Here is a 20,325-nt window from a genome sequence, read left to right on the forward strand (position 1 = left end):
CCTCCAGTATCTCTCCCCTCCCTCTCTCTCATTCCCTCTCTCTCTGACCTTACAAGGAAAGGCAGGCAGCGTTGATGTCATAGAATGAAGAATGTTGCAAGAATCCAGAGAGAGAGTGAGACAGGGAGAAACAGAGAGGAAAGACAGGGGCTACTGCCTTACAGCAGTTTATGAACATACAGAATGAGATAGAGAGAGAGACAGATGTGGTGTTTACATAGTAATATACACATCATGAGAGAAAGTCCAACGAGAAAGAACTTGTTAGGAAGGATGGTGTCATTCCTTTTCCATGGAGAGGGGGAGGAGAGAGAGAGAGAGAGAGAGAGAGAGAGAGAGAGAGAGAGAGAGAGAGAGAGAGAGAGTGGGGAGGAGAGAGAGAGAGAGAGAGAGGGGAGGAGAGAGAGAGAGAGAGAGAGAGAGAGAGAGAGATAGATAGATAGAGTGGGGAGGAGAGAGAGAGAGAGAGAGAGGGGAGGGTCTAACAGCTGTAGGGGAACTGAGAGAGAGGGGTAGAGGACAGTTAACAAGCACACTTTCTGTCTCGGTTTGGATCTACAACTAGGGAAAAGGAGAAGGAAGAGATAGATACTGTACTGTAGGGGAGGGTAATAGTTTGCTCTCCCAACTGCACACATAGGTAAGAACAGATTTTACACTGATTATATGAGTTATTGATAGGTAACAAGTTACAGTTTTTTTCCATGTAATAGTGGCAGCACAACTGTTTGACATCTGACAAGTTATCTCTATGAAATATTTTGTAGCTTTATCATTTCGGTCTAAGCAATTGTATAATCAGATTATGCTATGTATAGTTTTGGTGCATTGCAGAGTTTCAACATTTAAGAAGATGCATGAAAGAACAATAGGAAAGAACAATAGCAAAGTGCCTGGTACGATTATTACTCATCTACCGGGGCGGGTGTTCCGCTTTTTAGTCCATTGAGCAGTCCTTATGCAAAGGACGCATTTACAAGTTTACAGCTTTTGAGAGATACGCGCTCGCTCACAACAAAGAAAAATGCGGAAGCTGTAACCGGAAGTACAGTTTAGGAGGAAAAGTTAGCTGGCTGATTAGCCAGACAGACATCTCACATTCCTTGGAAAAATAGACAGGGAAAGGGTGATGGCAACATCCCTTTAGGGTACAGATAGACCTACCGTTAAATAATAAATAGGAAGGGGCCGGTTGAGGACGATAAACCGTGTCATCGAAGTAGAGAGAAGCGAGGAAGTAACGTTAGCCCCCTACAACCTCTCTGGCTAGCTACCAACTAGGGAAGCTGCTAGCTAGCAAAAAAATAGGTGAGTGCACAAACTAACTAGCCAGTATTTTTAGATAGATTGCGCTTTTCTATACATTTGCCGTTTTGAAGTTATTTCAACTCTGGGTTGTATGCAGGTGAATGCTAGACCAGGGCTGTCAATACGGATTGACACACACTGCAATTCTCTTGAATCAGGGTTACACAGACTTTATCTAGCTATGACTACATGGATGATTCATTGATGACTGTCGGGTATTTTGTATATTATGTGTGCTCAGTTGTCTTAGCTGTCTTGAGCTTAGCAGACATCTATCTACCATAGCTAATCAGAGGCATGCTAAAAGGTGGGTGGGGCGCTAATGCAATACGGTGGATCATGGTTATCCATCAAGTTCCTACCAGCTGTTGTTTCATCCAAAATGGGATTCCATTGTTTCACAAGATGGTTGTCCTCACGCAAACCCACTGACTAAACTGTAAAGAGAGAATATAGATTTAAAACGTTGAGTGCTGTGGTAGTTTTCCAGCCCCATAGACACAAGTGCAATTAAAGGGAAAATCAGCTCAAACTCTTTTGGTATTGTTGACATTAATCCAAATGTTTTGCATGTCAGCAGTCAAGGTTTCAAGATATTGGACTTTCAAGAAGCAAAGTGTCACCGGCCAAATCAAATGTTATTCGTCACATGCTTCGTAAACAGCAGCTGTAGACTAACTGTGAAATGGGTGGGTATAATTTGTGGAACGTTCCAACAGGAATCTGTTCCAAAAACTTTGTAAAGTACAAGGTTGCCAACAAAGAATGCATACAAAGTAGCATGATCAATTCACTAAGCTAACTAGCTGCCGAATAGGCATCAACTCACCACGTAGCTTATTTTTTATGTTTGTCCATAGGCTACCAGAGTGAGGACAGACATTTTTCAGGATAAATGTGGTGAGTGGAAAAAGTAATGAAATAGCCCACTCCCTACCCGGTATCTTATTCTGCCGCTATACAATTTTGTATATGTTGTTTGTTGGCAACCTTGTTATTTGACAAAGTTTTTGGAACAGATTCCTGTTGGAACGTACCACAAATTATACCCACCGCAGTGAAATGCTTACGGGCCCTTCCCAACAATACAGGGAAAATATAGAAAAGTAATAATACACAATGAGTGATGATAACTTAGTTATATACAAAGGGGTACCGAATCCATGTGCAGGGTACAAGGTAATTGATGTAGATATGTACATATAACTAGGAATAAAGTGACTAGGCAACAGGATAGATAATGAACAGTAGCAGCAGCATATGTGATGAGTCAAAAAAAGGTAGTGCAAAAAGGGTCAATGCAGATAGTCCGGGAAGCTATTTGGTTAACTATTTAACAGTCTTCTGGCTTGAGGGTAGAAGCTGTTCGGGGTCCTGCTGGTTGCAGATGTGGTGCATCGGTACCGCTTGCCATGCGGTAGTAGAGAGAACAGTCTGACTTGGGAGGCTGGAGTCTTTGATCGTTTTTTGGGCTTTCCACTTATTTTTTTCCTAGTCGCACAGAGCTCCTCATCAGTCGCACTTTAGAGCCCTGAGTGGAATGATGGCACAAACCGACTGGTACCCAGGCTATCCTCATAATACTTAATGCATACCATGTCCCCAAATCTCTCTCCCCTTGTAATTTGTCATTAAACTTGCTTGTTCAGAGTAAAGCAGGCTTGGTCTTACTACGTCTGTGTGCGTGACTGTTTGGGTGGGAGTCTGGGGATTCCATTGACAAGCGTGCCACAGCCATTTGACCTCTATAAGATCACTGTAAGATACAATTAATGTCATACGTCACCCATTCACTCAGTCAGTATAGCCTAACATAGTACTACTGCCACGCTGTGAGGGAGACCCCAGTCCCCTCTGAAAGGCTAGTGACCCGTAAGATCAGACTCAATTAGGAGCGTCGTCAGTGCATGAGTAACTCTCCCAGACAAAGTCACAGACAGACAGGCTTCCCAGCAAGAGCTGGGCGTGTCTGTGCTGAAACTCAGGGACAACGATGGAGCTTTAGCAGCTGTAGGGTAGTCACTAGATGGCCATGCTAGAGAGGACAACACTGGCGTCAGAGCTGATGAGCAAGTAAGGAAGTATTTTGTTGTTGATTTAGGGCTAGGGTTATGGTAACGTTAAGGTCCAAGATAGTGGGGGGGATTGATACAGTTACATATCGAGATATTAATTTTGACAATGTATTGTATCGTTTTGACAATATCGCAATATTATCAAATCATTATTTTTCCTTCATAGCTTGTACTCAATCTTTTTTTTTAAATAGGGAGACAATTTATTTTCAGCACTTTTATTTCCATGATTGATCAAAACTTGTTTTCTCATGGCTCTCTCTTGTCCTTCTGCAGCAGACATATGGTGAGCAGTATGTTTGGAACATTGAATTGCAATAAAATCACAGTATCGAATTGCAATATATATAGAATCGTGAGAATCGCAATACATATTGTATCGTCACCTAAGTATGGTGATAATATTGTATCGTGGGGTCCCTGGCAATTCCCAGCACTAGTTCAAGAGTGGCTTTCAGAATCAAGTGCTTCTGCCTGTTTTATACTCCGCATCTGGATTCCAAAGCGATCGCCCCCAAGCAGCTTGTTGGCTTGTCACTAGTGTTCTTACTGGTCTGACACAGTATCTATTGTTGGTGTTGTTTCTCTCAGGTAAACATAGACAGCCAGTGGTAAAACAACAGTGTACTGTAAGTGTTTAGTGTTATAGTCCCATCCACATCCAACACAGAACGATGCTTCAATCGATGTCTGGGCCTTGGTACCATCTCAAATATCATCTCCTCTACCAAATGAATTGTCTTCTAATCCTCCTTTGTAGACCGACGACCAACCGACCGTGTGGAAATCGTAACGTACTCGATAAGCTATGAGCTATTATTCACAGTAGATGGTTTGCATGAGTTTAGCGCTCTCTCTGCACACATGATGTCGCCTCACAGCCAAGCTGTAAAACTAGTTAAGATGATGAAATACAGACCGTGGTGATGTCATCCAACTGAAATGAGAGGAGGGAGCTTTTACAGAGGGAAAGGAAAAAGCCGACCATGGTGTTGATGATGTCATTCAACTGAAGTTCCAAACATTCTCACCATGGGTCTCATCATCTCTGGATCCAATTTCACAATGGTTTACTTTAGTTAGGCTGAGGGGACTGTCCGGGAGGAGCCTGCAGCTGACCTCACCATATAAAACCATTAGCCAGGTCTACAGCCACATGGAATCTGTGGGGAATGTTTTTTGTCAATGCCTTTACAGTTGGCTGAGTAGTGAATGAAATAATACATCATAAAAAATAACTTGACTTATGTAGGATGACGTTTATAGCGGTATTTGGTTTTTTAATTCCTCGAATAGGGTGGTCTATTTCCAGGGGCACCATGAGGAACGTTTGCACCTAGCATGTCTCAGTCCCGTGACTGTCTCATGCATTATCCCCAGAGCTTTTCTACAGTAGGCTAATATAATGAGACACTTTTAAATGAGAACACTAGAACCAATAAGCCTAGTTCTCTGCCTCCACTTAGTGTAGAGCGCTGGCTCTCTAGAAAGATAGAACGCCTTTAGATCAAAGCCTAGTAATATTTCCCTCACAACTGAACAGTCTGCTGGGATCCAATGCACTGGCCCTCATTAGCAGAGGTTTCAACAGGGTTCTATTGGCCAAGGAGAGCAGGTTTCTGTCTGACTGAGGATATTACAGGGGAGGTCTGCTCTGCATGATGCAGGCTCTTTCTTTCATCACAGAGAGGAGCCAACGCTTTGTCAGTGGAGCGTTGGACTCTTACTAGGTTGGACTTTTACAGCCAGTTTCCAAGACCACTTTGTGTCTGTTTGTCCCCCCCTCTTTCCATCTGTTCTAGTCCCACTGGTGTTTTCTAAATAAGACAGCTAGCCTACAGGCTATAGCAAGCTGTGCTAGGGCGGGCAACCAGATTGGTTGATGTCCCCTTTGGTCATTTGCCTTTAATATTTCATCCTGCTCTTCTCTGCATTATTTAACAGTAAGTCCATTTTGAAAATAGAAAAGTGAAGATTTAGCAGTTTGTGGCTTTTTGTTGCTCACTTTGAAGGGGCTTGAGTGCAAATATGATACCTTCTCTCTTTGGATTCTTGTCAGTATTTTAACTTTTAAAGTAAGAAGTTATGAGTGAAATGTAGAAAACGCTGTGTTTTACAGAGGATCCTTACAAACAAAGTTAGATTACTTCCTGTGTTTTTTTCTTCATACTGTGTTGAGACCTGAGTCAGCATATCAGGAACACTTTCACCCACTGTTGATGTCTTTGTCTTGTCAGAACTTGTGTCCAGGCCCCCAAGTCACAGCTACATGCAATGTAGAACCCTCATTTTCAAACTGAAAAACTATACTGTCCAGTGAAAATCTCACTTTTTAACGTTTATATTCTGTTAACTCGTCCTATACTCGCAATTGTGACCAAAGCATAAATTGGAGAAAAAACACTTTCAAAATCCCAAATCCAACTTGTATCACACAGACCCTTTAAAAAGGTGCCTGCTATTTACTCCTAGAACATGATGTCATCTTGGCTCATTGGCTGAGCTTGAGAGTCAGCATTCTACTTGCGTTAATATTTTTAATGACCGGTATACACCATCCACACCATTCTGTCGTTGGGGTACACCCACACCATTCTGTCGTTGGGGTACACCCACACCATTCTGTCGTTGGGGTACACCCACACCATTCTGTCGTTGGGGTACACCCACACCATTCCAACACAGAAAAGCTGCTTTTTAACCTACTTAATAAAAATGAAATAACTATTTCACTCATATTATAGGTAGAATTTCGTAGAAATCTGGTAACACTGGGAAGGAAGTTACATTAAGTTTCTCATGAAACTGACATGGCGTAACATTATAGTCAAGCCTGAGTGGTAAATGATTCCCCGTCTAAAGGCTGATTCTGATCATGGAGGAAAGAAATCGGTCACCCGCATCACAAACCCACATCGGCGCATGTACTAGGCTAGTTCTGGGGCGCTGCTTTTCCTTCCAAAACAAACAAGGCCTGAGGAAACCCATGTATATTATCACCATGGTAATGGTTCCTAAATATGTTGTTGCTCTGTGATCTAACAAAAGCATTTCACATTATGGACAAAACCATGTTTCTAGACATAATTAGACCCATTAGGCTTATTCATGATCCAGCAGTGAGGCACTGACTAGGACCCATCATTGCCATTATATTTATTTATTTAACCTTTATTTAAGTAGGCGAGTCAGTTAAGAACAAATTCTTATTTACAATGGCGGCCTACACCGGCCAAACCTGGACAACGCTGGGCCAATTGTTTTCTGCCCTACGGGACTCGCAATCACGGCCGATTGTGATAGAGCCTAGATTTTAACCAGGGTGTCTGTAGTGACGCTGCGCCACTCGGGAGCCCGAGTACAGTGCATTCGGAAAGTATTCAGGCACCATGACTTTTTCCACATTTTGTTACGTTACAGCCTTATTCTAAAATGTATTAAATAGTTTTTTCCCCCATCAATCTACACACAATACCCCATAATGACAAAGCTAAAACAGGTTTTTAGAAATGTTTGCTAATTTATTCAAGATAAAAATCTGAAATATCACGTTTACATAAGTATTCAGACCGTTTACTCGGTACTTTGTTGAAGCACCTTTGGCAGTGATTACAGCCTCGAGTTTTATTGGGTATGACGCTACAAGCTTGGCACACCTGTATTTGGGGAGTTTCCCCCATTCTTCTCTGCAGATCCTCTCAAGCTATGTCGGGTTGGATGGGGAGCGTTGCTGCACAGCTATTTTCAGGTCTCTCCAGAGATGTTCGATCGGGTTCAAGTCCGGACTCTGGCTGGGCCACTCAAGGACATTTAGAAACTTGTCTTGGCTGTGTGCTTAGGGTCGTTGTCCTGTTGGAAGTTGAACCTTTGCCCCAGTCTGAGGTCCTGAGCGCTCTTGAGCAGGTTTTCATCAAGGATCTCTCTGTACTTTGTTCATCTTTCCCTCAATCCTGACTAGTCTCCCAGTCTCTGCCACTGAAATACATCCTCACAACATGATGCTGCCACCACCATGCTTAACCATAGAGATGGTGTCAGTTTTCCTCCAGATGTGACGCTTGGCATTCATGCCAAAGATTTCAATCTTGGTTTTATCAGACGAGAGAATCTTGTTTATCATGGTCTGAGAGTCCTTTATGTGCTTTTTTGGCAAACTCCAAGCGGGCTGTTACGTACCTTTTACTGAGGAGTGGCTTCCGTCTGGCCTCTCTACCATAAAGTTGTCCTTCTGATGGTTCTCCCGTCTCCACAGAGGAACTCTGGAGCTCTGTCAGTGACCATCGGAGGCCCTTCTCCCCCAATTGCTCAGTTTGGCCGGGTGGCGAGCTCTAGGAAGAGTCTTGGTGGTTCCAAACTTCTTCTATTTTAAGAATGATAGAGGCCACTGTGTTCTTGGGGACCTTCAATGCTGCAGAAATGTTTTGGTACCGTTCCCCTTATCTGTACCTCGACACAATCCTGTCTCGGAGCTCTATGGACAATTCCTTCCACCTCATGGCTTGGTTTTTGCTCTGACATGCACTGTCAACTGTGGGCCCTTATGTAGACAGGTGTGTACCTTTCCAAATCATGTCCAATCGAGTGAATTTACCACAGGTGGACGCCAATAAAGTTGTAGAAACGTCTTAAGGATGATCAATGGAAACAGGATGCACCTGAGCTCAATTTCGAGTCTCATAGCAAAGGGTCTGAATACTTATTTACAGAAGGTATGTCTGTTTCTTATTTTTCATTTTTTTAAACATTTGCAAAAATGTAAAAATAAACTGTTTTCCTTTGTAATTATGGGGTATTGTAACATAACAAAATGTGGAAAAGGGGAATTAGTCTGAATGCACTGTATACTCTGTAGGGCACTATAACAGCCTAGAGTCTAGCTGAAAGTAACGTTAGACATGTACTGAGGAAGAAACCAAGAGAGGTACTGAGAGACAGGGCCTCGTCTCTGTTTAACCAGGGGTCACCTACAGGGCCTCGTCTCTGTTTAACCAGGGGTCACCTACAGGGCCTCGTCTCTGTTTAACCAGGGGTCACCTACAGGGCCTCGTCTCTGTTTAACCAGGGGTCACCTACAGGGCCTCGTCTCTGTTTAACCAGGGGTCACCTACAGGGCCTCGTCTCTGTTTAACCAGGGGTCACCTACAGGGCCTCGTCTCTGTTTAACCAGGGGTCACCTACAGGGCCTCGTCTCTGTTTAACCAGGGGTCACCTACAGGGCCTCGTCTCTGTTTAACCAGGGGTCACCTACAGGGCCACAGGAGATTGGGCAATCTGAGATAGAGCCGCTGTGGTATCATCAACATTTTTAACCACAAACACGCAAGGTAAATATTTGAGCTAACCCGTTGAATGACCCTCTCCTTGACGTAGCTCACATGAACATGTTATGATGGTTTTACCCGTCTCAGGTCCGACCCGGTCATCCCTATAGTAAACCATGCTGTAGTTCTCAACTGTTTTTATTACAATGAAAAGTTTCATACTGAGAGTTGACCTTGAAGCAGCTATAAGTGCTGCTATGGTTACGGTATGCCTCTCTCCATACTGAGCCTAAGGAGTGGCTAGTGTGTATTTACAATCTAGGGCGAGGTACTGTGTAAAGCAGCCAAGATCTTTCAGAGGTGTGTGTGTGTGCATGCATGCTTTGGAGGTTCTCTCCTGTAGTTTGGCTGCAGTTTTGTTAGATCCTTTGTTGATGTGTCCCCACTAATTCACCAAAGAGAAATATCCCCCTACTGTTTCAAAAGCTCTGTGTGCTCACCTCAGATAAGCTAATGCTCTATGGTTCATTTCTATATCAAAGGTTTATTTTATCTTTGCTGTTATCCTTTCTACAGCTGGCCTCCAGGTTTGCTAGACCTCCTCTGTAACACAGCCATCTCTTTAAGTTGGCAGCCTCCTTACAGCTCATTTGAGTTTGTGTTGATTTGGATGGATTGTGTTTGTCCTCTTCTAAATCGTCGTAATGATTCAATATTGTCATAAACAACAGCTGTCCTCCTCTTCTCTCCTCAGACAGTAAAAAGACAACATGGCTGACTCCAGCGGCAGTAAACCCTTCATGGTGACGTCCTCCATCAAACTCAAAGTCACCACCCCCTCCTTCTACAACCAGCCAAAGAAGTTTGCCTCGGTCAACCCGCCACGCCCCAAAAGCCAGTCCGACCCGTCGCCTCCCCCGGGCTCAACTCCTCCATCAGGTCCCTCTCCTCCCCCCAGTCTGGTCTCCTCAACACGCGGTGTCGGCACAGCTGTCATTGGTCGAGTTGGAGTGATGCCTCCACCCCCACCATCGCTCTGCGAAGGTGATTGGCCGTTTTTGTTTGTCATTTTGTAAACATTTATCCCATGCATCTAGTTGTCTGGTTCAATGTGACCCCTAACTCCTTCACTTGAGCTCTTTCCCTTCACAGTGCAGATGTGAAGTAACTGGATAGGTGTACGAAAAATATGGTGGTAGAGGTTAGGGGAAGTGGCTAGGGGTTGTTTTAGGACCAGACTTATCTCGCAACAGAAGCATCAAGCATGTTATTAAGCATGTTATTATTTAATTACAAGTATTTAGCTTTGTTTCTGATAAAACAAGGATGTTGGATCCCAGAGTTTGAGCCTGGTGTTAGCAACCCAACAGATTGGTAGACTGCAACATGGCCCATATCCCGTCAATGAAACTCGCCTTTCCTGTTTCTCACACACTCTAATCACTGCATTTAAAGGGATACTGGGAGATTCTGGCAATTAAGCTGTTTTTCTACTTACCCACCTACTTATCCCTTTAAGTCTATTTTCTTGACGTCTCTGTGTGAAGAAACTGTATTGTCATGGAGTTCCCTGAATGAATGTCTGGGTGGGTGCAGTGATTAGATGACAGGTTTTCAATGAATTATAGAACGTTTAGAAACCATTTGATTGCCATGCCTTTGTTTTAATCAATCACCCCTCCCCGTTTCTATTAGACTTCCCGCCCCCTCCTCCTCCATTGGACGATGAGCTGCCAGCCCCTCCCCCCAATTGTGCAACCACACCTCCAGCCTCTGATGCCCCTCCCCCTGCCTTCCCTCCCCCTCCCGCGGTGGATGACCTCCCCCCCACCCTGCCTGAGGAGAATGCCTGTCTCCCCCGTTCCCCGTCTCCCCCTCCTCCACCACCCCCTCCCCCTCTCCCAGTCTCTGGTTCCAGCAGTGTCCCCAGTGCTGAGGAGAACTTTCAGGTGAGTCTGGGTTACTAATCATAAGAATGGAATGCGTTTTGTATTATAAACTGGGTGGTTTGAGCCCTGAATGCTGATGGGCTGACAGCTGTGGTATATCAGACCATATACCACGGGTATGACAGAACATTTATTTTTACTGCTCTAATTACGTTGGTAACCAGTTTATAATAGCAATAAGGCACCTCGGGGGTTTGTGGTATATGGCCAATATAACACGAATAAGGGCTGTGTCCGGGCACTCCGCGCTTTGTCGTGACTAAGAACATCCCTTGGCCGTGGTATATTGGCCATATACCACACCCCCCCCCCCGTGCCTTATTGCTTAAATATAGAACTTTCCATAAGGTCCCAAAGCACTTGTCATTGTATTGGTGTAGTTGTGTTGGATGACGGCCTGAACTCTCATCCACACATCTACTACCATGGTGGATGTCCCCAGTAAGCAGATGTGGAAGTGTATTGCCTAACCTGATGTGAGTGCTTAAGTTCTGATCCATGCAAATCAGTTACATTCTGTTCTATCAGTACACTTCTGTGCACATTCCCCATTGACACAAGTGTATGATTTAGGTGGCAGTTGGAGGTTGCTACATTTTTCAAGTCAAGATTCAGCCTGTTGATAAACAATCATCCTCTCTCTCTCTCCCATTATTTCTCACTCTTTCACAATCCCTCACTCTGTGTGTCTGTCCCTTTCCCCTCCCCTCTCTCCCTCCCCCTTCTTTCTCACTCCCACAGCGTCTGGAAAAGCAGACTAGTTTTGACAAACAGCTGGGCTCTCTGACTGACCTGCTGTCTGAGATGGAGACCAGAGGACCCTTCAACCCCAAGGTACAGAGAAGGACAAGTATTTCGTATACTGTAAAGCGTCGTATACTGTAGAGTGTCATAACTGAATGTAACAGAAGACTACAGTAGACACAGTATGACACAGAGAGAGTAGGAAAGACTTGGGACTGAGAAGATGTAGGGAAATAAATGGAGGAGTAGGGAGGGGAATAAATGGAGGAGTAGGGAGGGGAATAAATGGAGGAGTAGGGAGGGGAATAAATGGAGGAGTAGGGAGGGGAATAAATGGAGGAGTAGGGAGGGGAATAAATGGAGGAGTAGGGAGGGGAATAAATGGAGGAGTAGGGAGGGGAATAAATGGAGGAGTAGGGAGGGGAATAAATGGAGGAGTGGGAAGGGGAGTAAATGGAGGAGTAGGGAGGGAAGTAAATGGAGGAGTAGGGAGGGGAATAAATGGAGGAGTAGGGAGGGGAGTAAAAGACCAGAGGAAAAAAGAGAGGAGACGTTGACTCATAGAAGTTTGAATAAAGGGGCCTCCAAAGTAGGGAGAAGGGGGGGGGGGGGGCAGGTCAGGAGAAACCGCCAGGCTGTTTTGTGTCTGTTCAGGTTGATGGCTCTAAGATGAGTAAGCTGTTCGTTATTGCACACAGACAGACAATGAGAGAGTGATGCACAAAAACAGAGGAAGTGAGTGATGCAGAGAAACTCACACTGAATGATGTATATAAAGAAAGATGGAGATGAGAACAGAAAGAGGGACCAAGCAAGACCGAGAGAGAGAGTGGTACACAATGCATACTCCATTGTGATCAGGCCTGTGTGTGTGGGGCCAAGCCAGACCGAGAGAGTTGTGATCAGGCCTGTGCGTGTGGGGCCAAGCCAGACCGAGAGAGAGAGAGAGAGTTGTGATCAGGCCTGTGTGTGTGGGGCCAAGCCAGACCGAGAGAGAGAGAGAGAGAGAGTTGTGATCAGGCCTGTGTGGGTGGGGCCAGACCGAGAGAGAGTTGTGATCAGGCCTGTGTGTGTGGGGCCAAGCCAGACAGAGAGAGAGAGTTGTGATCAGGCCTGTGTGTGTGGGGCCAAGCCAGACCGAGAGAGAGTTGTGATCAGGCCTGTGTGTGTGGGGCCAAGCCAGACCGAGAGAGAGAGAGAGAGAGTTGTGATCAGGCCTGTGTGTGTGGGGCCAAGCCAGACCGAGAGAGTTGTGATCAGGCCTGTGTGTGTGGGGCCAAGCCAGAGAGAGAGAGAGAGAGTTGTGATCAGGCCTGTGTGTGTGGGGCCAGACAGAGAGAGAGAGAGAGTTGTGATCAGGGCTGTGTGTGTGGGGCCAGACAGAGAGAGAGAGAGAGTTGTGATCAAGCCTGTGTGTGTGGGGCCAGACAGAGAGAGAGAGAGAGTTGTGATCAGGCCTGTGTGTGTGGGGCCAAGCCAGACCGAGAGAGAGAGAGTTGTGATCAGGCCTGTGTGTGTGGGGCCAGAAAGACAGAGAGAGAGTTGTGATCAGGCCTGTGTGTGTGGGGCCAAGCCAGCGGGGAAACAGCCATAAATGGAGAGTGTTTTTATCCTCCTGGGAGGAACTGGAACAGAGAAATGTTGGCACAAGCTCTTGATAAAAATGTCAGAGACCGATTACTACTGATGAGCTCAAGTTCCCCTGTATGACTCAGAGCCTGTGCTTTGTGGAAGTTGAACATTTGATACGATTGAAAATCGCTAACTGCAAACATTTTGTGTTTTTTAATTCTGTACTTGAATGATACAAATAGCAGTTTTCACAGTTCCTAAAAACACAGCCGGCTTGTTAAGTAGGGTGGATGGTTTAGAATGTTTCAAATAGTACTGTATAGAACATTGTATTTTCAACTTCCAAAATAGCTGGAGGGGCACTCAGTTCCTAATGCTTTTAGTCTAAAAGTAGGTTTGAGTCCATGCAACAGCTTGTTGTTCTGTGTCGTCTCATAGTTCTCTTCAATTCTTCAGTACATATAGTCTGTAATCTTTTCTTATCTGATCTTGTCTCCCCAGTTGCCCAGTCAGTACTCAGCTCCTCCTCCTCCTGCCCCCAAGCCTGCAGGTCCTCCCCCCACTGCTCCCAAGCCCAACCTCTCCTTCCTCCCCCCTCCAGAGATGGGAGACAAGCCCCCTCCCGCTCCCTGGGCCGAGGAGCTCAAACTCCGAACGACACACAGACAAGCCAATAACCCTACATCCGCCCCAGTTCCTGCTCCTGCCCCACAGCCATTTGCTAAGGCACCAGTCGTGGCTTCTAAGGCTTTTGGGGGTATGAAAACGGGGACATCCGTGCCTCCTGTGGTGCTGAAGAACCAGAACCACGCTCCGGCTCCATTTGGTGTTGCTCCTAAACCTTCCCCTGCAGCCAGCTCCTTCCCTCCTCCTCCTGCCGCTCCTCCCGCCCCTCCAGCCAACAAAGTGGCTCCCCCAGCCTTCAATCACTCAAAGCCCTCTTCCATTGACTCTCAGATGACTGTGAGCCCGCCCCCTCCTGCTCCCGTGCCCCCTCCTCAGCCCAAAGCGATGACATCACCACCTTCTTCTTACAGCCAGCCAATGAAATCTCCCCCTTCATCAAAGGTATGTTAGGAGACCCTTTAGGGTGAGTGTGTGTGTTTAGTACTCCCCCTGTTAAATGTGTGTTTTCTGTCCCCCAGCCCTCGCCCCCTGGGCCTGTCTCTGTCCCAGGTGGAGGTGTTCCTCTCTCCATGAGGGAGGTGGAGGAGCTGGAGAGAATGACCAATGCATTCATCAAAGACATGGACACACACGCTCCCGTCATCACCTCAGCACCTACAGGTACACACACACGCTCCCGTCATCACCTCAGCACCTACAGGTACACACACACGCTCCCATCATCACCTCAGCACCTACAGGTACACACACACGCTCCCGTCATCACCTCAGCACCTACAGGTACACACACACGCTCCATTCAGCACCTACAGGTACACACACACCCTCCGTTCAGCACCTCAGCACCTACAGGTACACACACACCCTCCGTTCATCACCTCGGCACCTACAGGTACACACACACCCTCCGCTCATTACCTCAGCACCTACAGGTACACACACACCCTCCATTCAGCACCTACAGGTACACACACACCCTCCGCTCATCACCTCAGCACCTACAGGTACACACACACCCTCCGTTCATCACCTACAGGTACACACACACCCTCCGTTCATCACCTACAGGTACACACACACCCTCCGCTCATCACCTCAGCACCTACAGGTACACACACACCCTCCATTCAGCACCTACAGGTACACACACACCCTCCATTCAGCACCTACAGGTACACACACACCCTCCGTTCATCACCTCAGCACCTACAGGTACACAAACACCCTCCGCTCATCACCTCAGCACCTACAGGTACACACACACCCTCCGTTCATCACCTACAGGTACACACACACCCTCCGTTCATCACCTCAGCACCTACAGGTACACACACACCCTCCGTTCATCACCTCAGCACCTACAGGTACATGTTAAGTTCATGTTTTAAGTATCCCTATATTTCTGTTATTACGGGGCTATCACTCAGTCAAGAGTGCACATGCGCAGGAAGTCTAGTCGTTGTTGGACCTAGCCTGGAGTGTAATGGCTACTTGTAGTGTGTTCATATAGTAGAGTAAACTTTGTTAAACTGGAACCTTGTCATTTCGAGTTAACAGTACACACACACCCTCCGTTCATCACCTCAGCACCTACAGGTACACACACACCCTCCGTTCATCACCTACACTAGTTCATTGTTTCATACTACCATACCCATCGTGTCAGAATGAACACTCTATTATCAGAGCGTCATTATCTTGTCCAGTTCCTGCCTGACAACACTCTTTCTCAGTATGCTATTGGTTCTGATGGTCTGGGCTGTAGTTCTAATAGTCTGGGCTGGGGTGCTGATGGGCTGGGCTGGGGTTTTGATGGGCTGGGGGGCTGATTGGCCTTTCATCAAAATGATTGATCAGTGTAATTAGGCAGTAAGGAGCCTCCTCCCTCCTCTCTCTCATTGGTGCTAGACCAGTGTGTCTGTGGTAATGACTTAATGACTGTATGGAATAGGACTGGCTGGGCTCTGCCTCTGTCAGCATCAACCAACTCTTATCCCCTCTCTCTTCCCCTCTCCCTTTCCACCTTCTCTCTCTCTCCTCATCTCTCTCTCCTCATCTCTCTCCTCTCTCCCTCTCTCCTCTCTCTCTCTCCTCATCTCTCTCTTTCAGAGGTATGTGGTAAGTGTGGTGAGGCTCTGTCTCGTTCCCAGCCTGCAGTGAGAGCCATGAACAAACTCTTCCACTCTGACTGTTTCTGCTGTATGAGCTGCCATCGCCCCCTGCAGGGCATGCAGTTCTACGACAAGGACGGGACGCCACAGTGTGACGACTGCTACACTGTGAGTGCACACATGTACACACACACACACACACACAGCAATTACATGCACAAAAAGCTTACAGTAATTAATTAACTCTCTCACACACAAAGACATGTAACTTGTTTGCTCTCTCTGCCACCCTCCTGTCTGTGTGTCTCTACAGAGTTCTCTGGCGGTGTGTTCTCGGTGCGGGGAGCGTATTACAGACCGTGTGTTGAAGGCGGTGGGCCAGTGTTTCCATGCCCATTGTTTCCGTTGCTGCACCTGCGCCTGCAGCCTGGAGGGGGCGCCCTTCATCACCGACGACAACAACAACCCATACTGTGTCCCAGACTACCACAGGTACGGCCTCATCTCCTTGTCTTTCTCTCTGTCTCTCGCAGGTATTGTGTGTGTGTGTGTGTGTGTGTGTGTGTGTGTGTGTGTGTGTGTGTGTGTGTGTGTGTGTGTGTGTGTGTGTGTGTGTGTGTGTGTGTGTGTGTGGTACAGGTCTAATGTCCTCTCTGTTCCCCTGCCTGTAGGCGTTTCTCTCCCCTGTGTGTGAGCTGTAATGAGCCCATAGTTCCTGACGCCGGCAGTCAAGAGACCGTCAGAGTCGTGGCCCTCGACAAGAACTTCCACCTCAAGTGCTACCGCTGTGAGGTAAGGACAACAGACCTGCTACATCTAAAGTACTACCGCTTTGAGGTAAGGACAACAGACCTGCTACATCTAAAGTACTACCGCTTTGAGGTAAGGACAACAGACCTGCTACATCTAAAGTACTACCGCTGTGAGGTAAGGACAACAGACCTGCTACATCTAAAGTACTACCGCTGTGAGGTAAGGACAACAGACCTGCTACATCTAAAGTACTTCCGCTGTGAGGTAAGGACAACAGACCTGCTACATCTAAAGTACTACCGCTGTGAGGTAAGGACAACAGACCTGCTACATCTAAAGTACTACCGCTGTGAGGTAAGGACAACAGACCTGCTACATCTAAAGTACTTCCGCTGTGAGGTAAGGACAACAGACCTGCTACATCTAAAGTACTACCGCTGTGAGGTAAGGACAACAGACCTGCTACATCTAAAGTACTTCCGCTGTGAGGTAAGGACAACAGACCTGCTACATCTAAAGTACTACCGCTGTGAGGTAAGGACAACAGACCTGCTACATCTAAAGTACTACCGCTGTGAGGTAAGGACAACAGACCTGCTACATCTAAAGTACTACCGCTGTGAGGTAAGGACAACAGACCTGCTACATCTAAAGTACTTCCGCTGTGAGGTAAGGACAACAGACCTGCTACATCTAAAGTACTACCGCTGTGAGGTAAGGACAACAGACCTGCTACATCTAAAGTACTTCCGCTGTGAGGTAAGGACAACAGACCTGCTACATCTAAAGTACTACCGCTGTGAGGTAAGGACAACAGACCTGCTACATCTAAAGTACTTCCGCTGTGAGGTAAGGACAACAGACCTGCTACATCTAAAGTACTACCGCTTTGAGGTAAGGACAACAGACCTGCTACATCTAAAGTACTACCGCTGTGAGGTAAGGACAACAGACCTGCTACATCTAAAGTACTTCCGCTGTGAGGTAAGGACAACAGACCTGCTACATCTAAAGTACTACCGCTGTGAGGTAAGGACAACAGACCTGCTACACATCTAGTGCCAGATGTAAAGATAAACTCCTGAAGATGTATTATAAAGAGCTGGTTAAATGTCGAAACAGTTTGAATGGTGTCCCCCGAGTGTTTTGGATGTAAATGTTTTCCAGTGACCTTCTGCACATCCTGAAGTCTCTCTTCCTGGTTGCAGGATTGTTCCCGCCCCCTCTCCATAGAGGCGGACGCAGACGGCTGCTACCCATTGGACGGCAGGATCCTGTGCATGAAGTGCCACACCCAGCGGGCCAAGGCTATGCAGTGATTGGTGGACACATCTGTTATTCAAGTCAAACTTTGAACCAAATCCAAGACAGGATCCATTCAGCTTCCACCGTTCTGTCTCTGAAACAGGGCTTTACTTGTGCGCTGTGTGTGATTTCATGAGTGAAAGCGAGCATGTTTGCATGCAGATGTCGTTATGTCTCTCCTCTTTCTGCTTATTCCCCCTCTCAGTCCAGAGGTAATGTACTGCACTGAGATAGACTTCCTCCTCCTCTCCCCGCCTTCTCCCCTTGTGTTAATGCCAGTCTTATCAAGGCCATTTTTTGTTTATGCTAAAATTCCCAGCATGACTTGCACAAGTATAGCTTAGTCATGGGCTGTGTCCCAACAGTCAAAGATGGTTTCCTCTCCTCTTCTCTCTCCACTGATAGGAAAACATGTTGAGAAGTTTTCAGCCATACAACTTTGATTTGTCTTTCACTTTTCAGTGGTACGGAAGGAAAGGAGTGGAACTATTTCTGAGTATTTGAGACATAGTAACAGTAGTTTAGTGTAACCCCGACCCCAGTGCACGAGGAGTTGAACAAAAGTTTAAGGTGGACTAATTCATGTTCCACTGCACCTCCCATAGGGCTGAGCTCTGGTGGGCTGGTGGCACCTGAAGCACTTTGGGAGTTGTAGTGCCTGCAAACATACAAGTTGCTTAACTGCCTTTAGAAAGTGCTTTCTACAGAACTACATATCCCATCAGACATGATGTAGCAGAGCAGTGTGCTGTGGGAAATGTAGTTCCTCTTGGGCTAAAAACTGAGTGCAAAAAACAAACAAAAATATGTGAATGTCGCTCTCGTTTGTTTTTGTTGTGTGCGTTTGTTGCTTTATAGGCATGCATAGCTACAGATCACTGTCAGTTACTCTCACCATTTTATCAAGCACAAAATGAGGGTACAATACGATCAAAATGACCATTTATTTCTTTGTCAAAAGAATAGAAGATTTAAGATCATGATTAGAGACACTACCAAGAACAAAGGTCAAAAGTTTGCCAAGCACAGATTCCATTCCTATGATCTCCTCATGTTAAATAGAGTGCTGTAGTTTAAAGAGGACCACATGGCTTAGAACAGAAACTATGCTCCAGGCAGAAGTTGCTCTTAACCGCTAGGATCAGATTACCCTATCCCTAATCTTAATTTAAAGGGGATGGAGGGAAAACATCAGATCCTGGATCAGTAGTTAGGGGCAACTTCCAGGACCTATAGTATAATCCTATCATCCTCAATGAAGCGCTCTTGAACACATACTTATCTAGTGTGCAGGCGAGTTAAGATATCTAATGAGTAACATAGGTATAGAGATATTACCTCTCATTAATTCAATTCACCTAAAGGTAAACTCATGGATTTTTGCACTATACACCTGCATTTACAAATGCTTAGTATTTTGGGCATTTACAGCTCTCTGAATAACATAATAGAACTGACTCTGAATCAGGGTTTTAAGTATTAGAAACATGCAGCAGATCAAATGGCCAGTCCTGTCTGTTTTCCAGTAGAGTATAGTAGGTCATTGACTGTAGCAGCAGCATGTAGATCAAACCAATACAGTTCAAGGTGTTGGTAACACGTCACTCAAACGCATCACACTTTAAATTCACTGCCTTTGTTTTTGTGGAATTCACTTCAATTTATCATGTTTTTTGTGTGCTTTACACAGTATATTGTTCCTCTTCCTTTCTCATAATACTCCAATGAATACCACTGTTTCCATTATTCAGCTTAGTGTTCTGTTATGTCTCGATATCAGTTATATTTACTCTGCTTGTAATCTTACCATACTGTATTTCATTGATAAGTACTTTTATTTTCTGTGATTTTTCTGTGAAACTTGGTGAGTTGCCATTTCCACGCTAGTATTCCTCTCTCTCCTGTTCAGACTGGTTTGACATCGAACACCTATCCTTATACATTCCTCAGTCTGGCATAGCAACACAACCCTAATGACCGAACTAACATCCTAAACCATATGGCCAAATACGACTCAATATGCATGTTATCTGGGTCATCGGTATCATCTTTAGTATTCTCAGTTTTCGTTTTTTTATTTGCACACATGATTCCACCTTTGTGACCATGCCTTTGTCTTCACTGTCAGACCATTGGTGTGTGATGATGCCTTCAAAAACACCACTTTGCTCACTTATTTAATGATGATTGCCTTGTTCTTTTCATATAGTTCTTATACATTTCTCTTATATTTGTGTGTATGTTTACGGTTCCAAACATGCCAACATTAATTACATGTCATTCTTTTTCTTCTTTAATTTTACTGTACTCAAAATAAAACTGCTAATTGTCTAAATCCTGTGTGGTTTTATTGTGCCTGTTTGGCATTTGCAATAATTAAGTGTCTTCCTTCCTTCCTGGAAGTTATTGTTCAGTATTGTCCTCATTCTCTCACATCAAATACAGTATTTCTCTCTCTCTCTTCATCCATGTGACGTGTCCTCCACTATGCTATCAGTGACGTGTTCCATTGCCAGTTGACCTCTAGAACACCCTCTCTCTCTATCCATTCATACCAGACCCTCTGCTGCACTGATAGTGACGTGGGTAGACGGCTGTGTAAGCACTGTTTTTGCTTTTG

The 20,325-nt window shown here is 45.6% G+C and overlaps 1 protein-coding gene across 2 annotated transcripts; it reads left to right on the forward strand.

Annotated features, from left to right (window-relative positions):
* The first annotated feature begins 477 nt into the window (after positions 1 to 477).
* Positions 478 to 20,040, forward strand: zyx (zyxin). 2 transcript variants are annotated; one of them, XM_038994863.1, is made up of 10 exons: positions 478 to 640; positions 9,399 to 9,688; positions 10,340 to 10,593; positions 11,335 to 11,427; positions 13,411 to 13,977; positions 14,055 to 14,196; positions 15,646 to 15,815; positions 15,961 to 16,139; positions 16,319 to 16,439; positions 17,609 to 20,040. In XM_038994863.1, the coding sequence occupies exons 2-10, from the start codon at positions 9,415 to 9,417 to the stop codon at positions 17,717 to 17,719; spliced, it is 1,911 nt and encodes a 636-aa protein (XP_038850791.1). In that variant the 5' UTR covers positions 478 to 640; positions 9,399 to 9,414; the 3' UTR covers positions 17,720 to 20,040. The 2 variants fall into 2 exon arrangements, with proteins under 2 accessions (XP_038850791.1, XP_038850792.1); XM_038994864.1 differs by lacking the exon at positions 478 to 640 and adding an exon at positions 1,028 to 1,308.
* The last annotated feature ends 285 nt before the right edge of the window (positions 20,041 to 20,325 follow it).

Source organism: Salvelinus namaycush, chromosome 5, assembly GCF_016432855.1.
Source record: "Salvelinus namaycush isolate Seneca chromosome 5, SaNama_1.0, whole genome shotgun sequence".
Lineage (NCBI taxonomy): Eukaryota > Metazoa > Chordata > Actinopteri > Salmoniformes > Salmonidae > Salvelinus > Salvelinus namaycush.

Coding starts and splice junctions, on each gene's coding strand:
- zyx (XM_038994863.1), top strand. CDS start 9,415: ATGGCTGACTCCAGCGGCAGTAAACCCTTCATGGTGACGTCCTCCATC. Junction 11,428..13,410: donor GAGGACCCTTCAACCCCAAG/GTACAGAGAAGG, acceptor TTGTCTCCCCAG/TTGCCCAGTCAGTACTCAGC. Junction 16,140..16,318: donor TGTGTCCCAGACTACCACAG/GTACGGCCTCAT, acceptor CCCTGCCTGTAG/GCGTTTCTCTCCCCTGTGTG.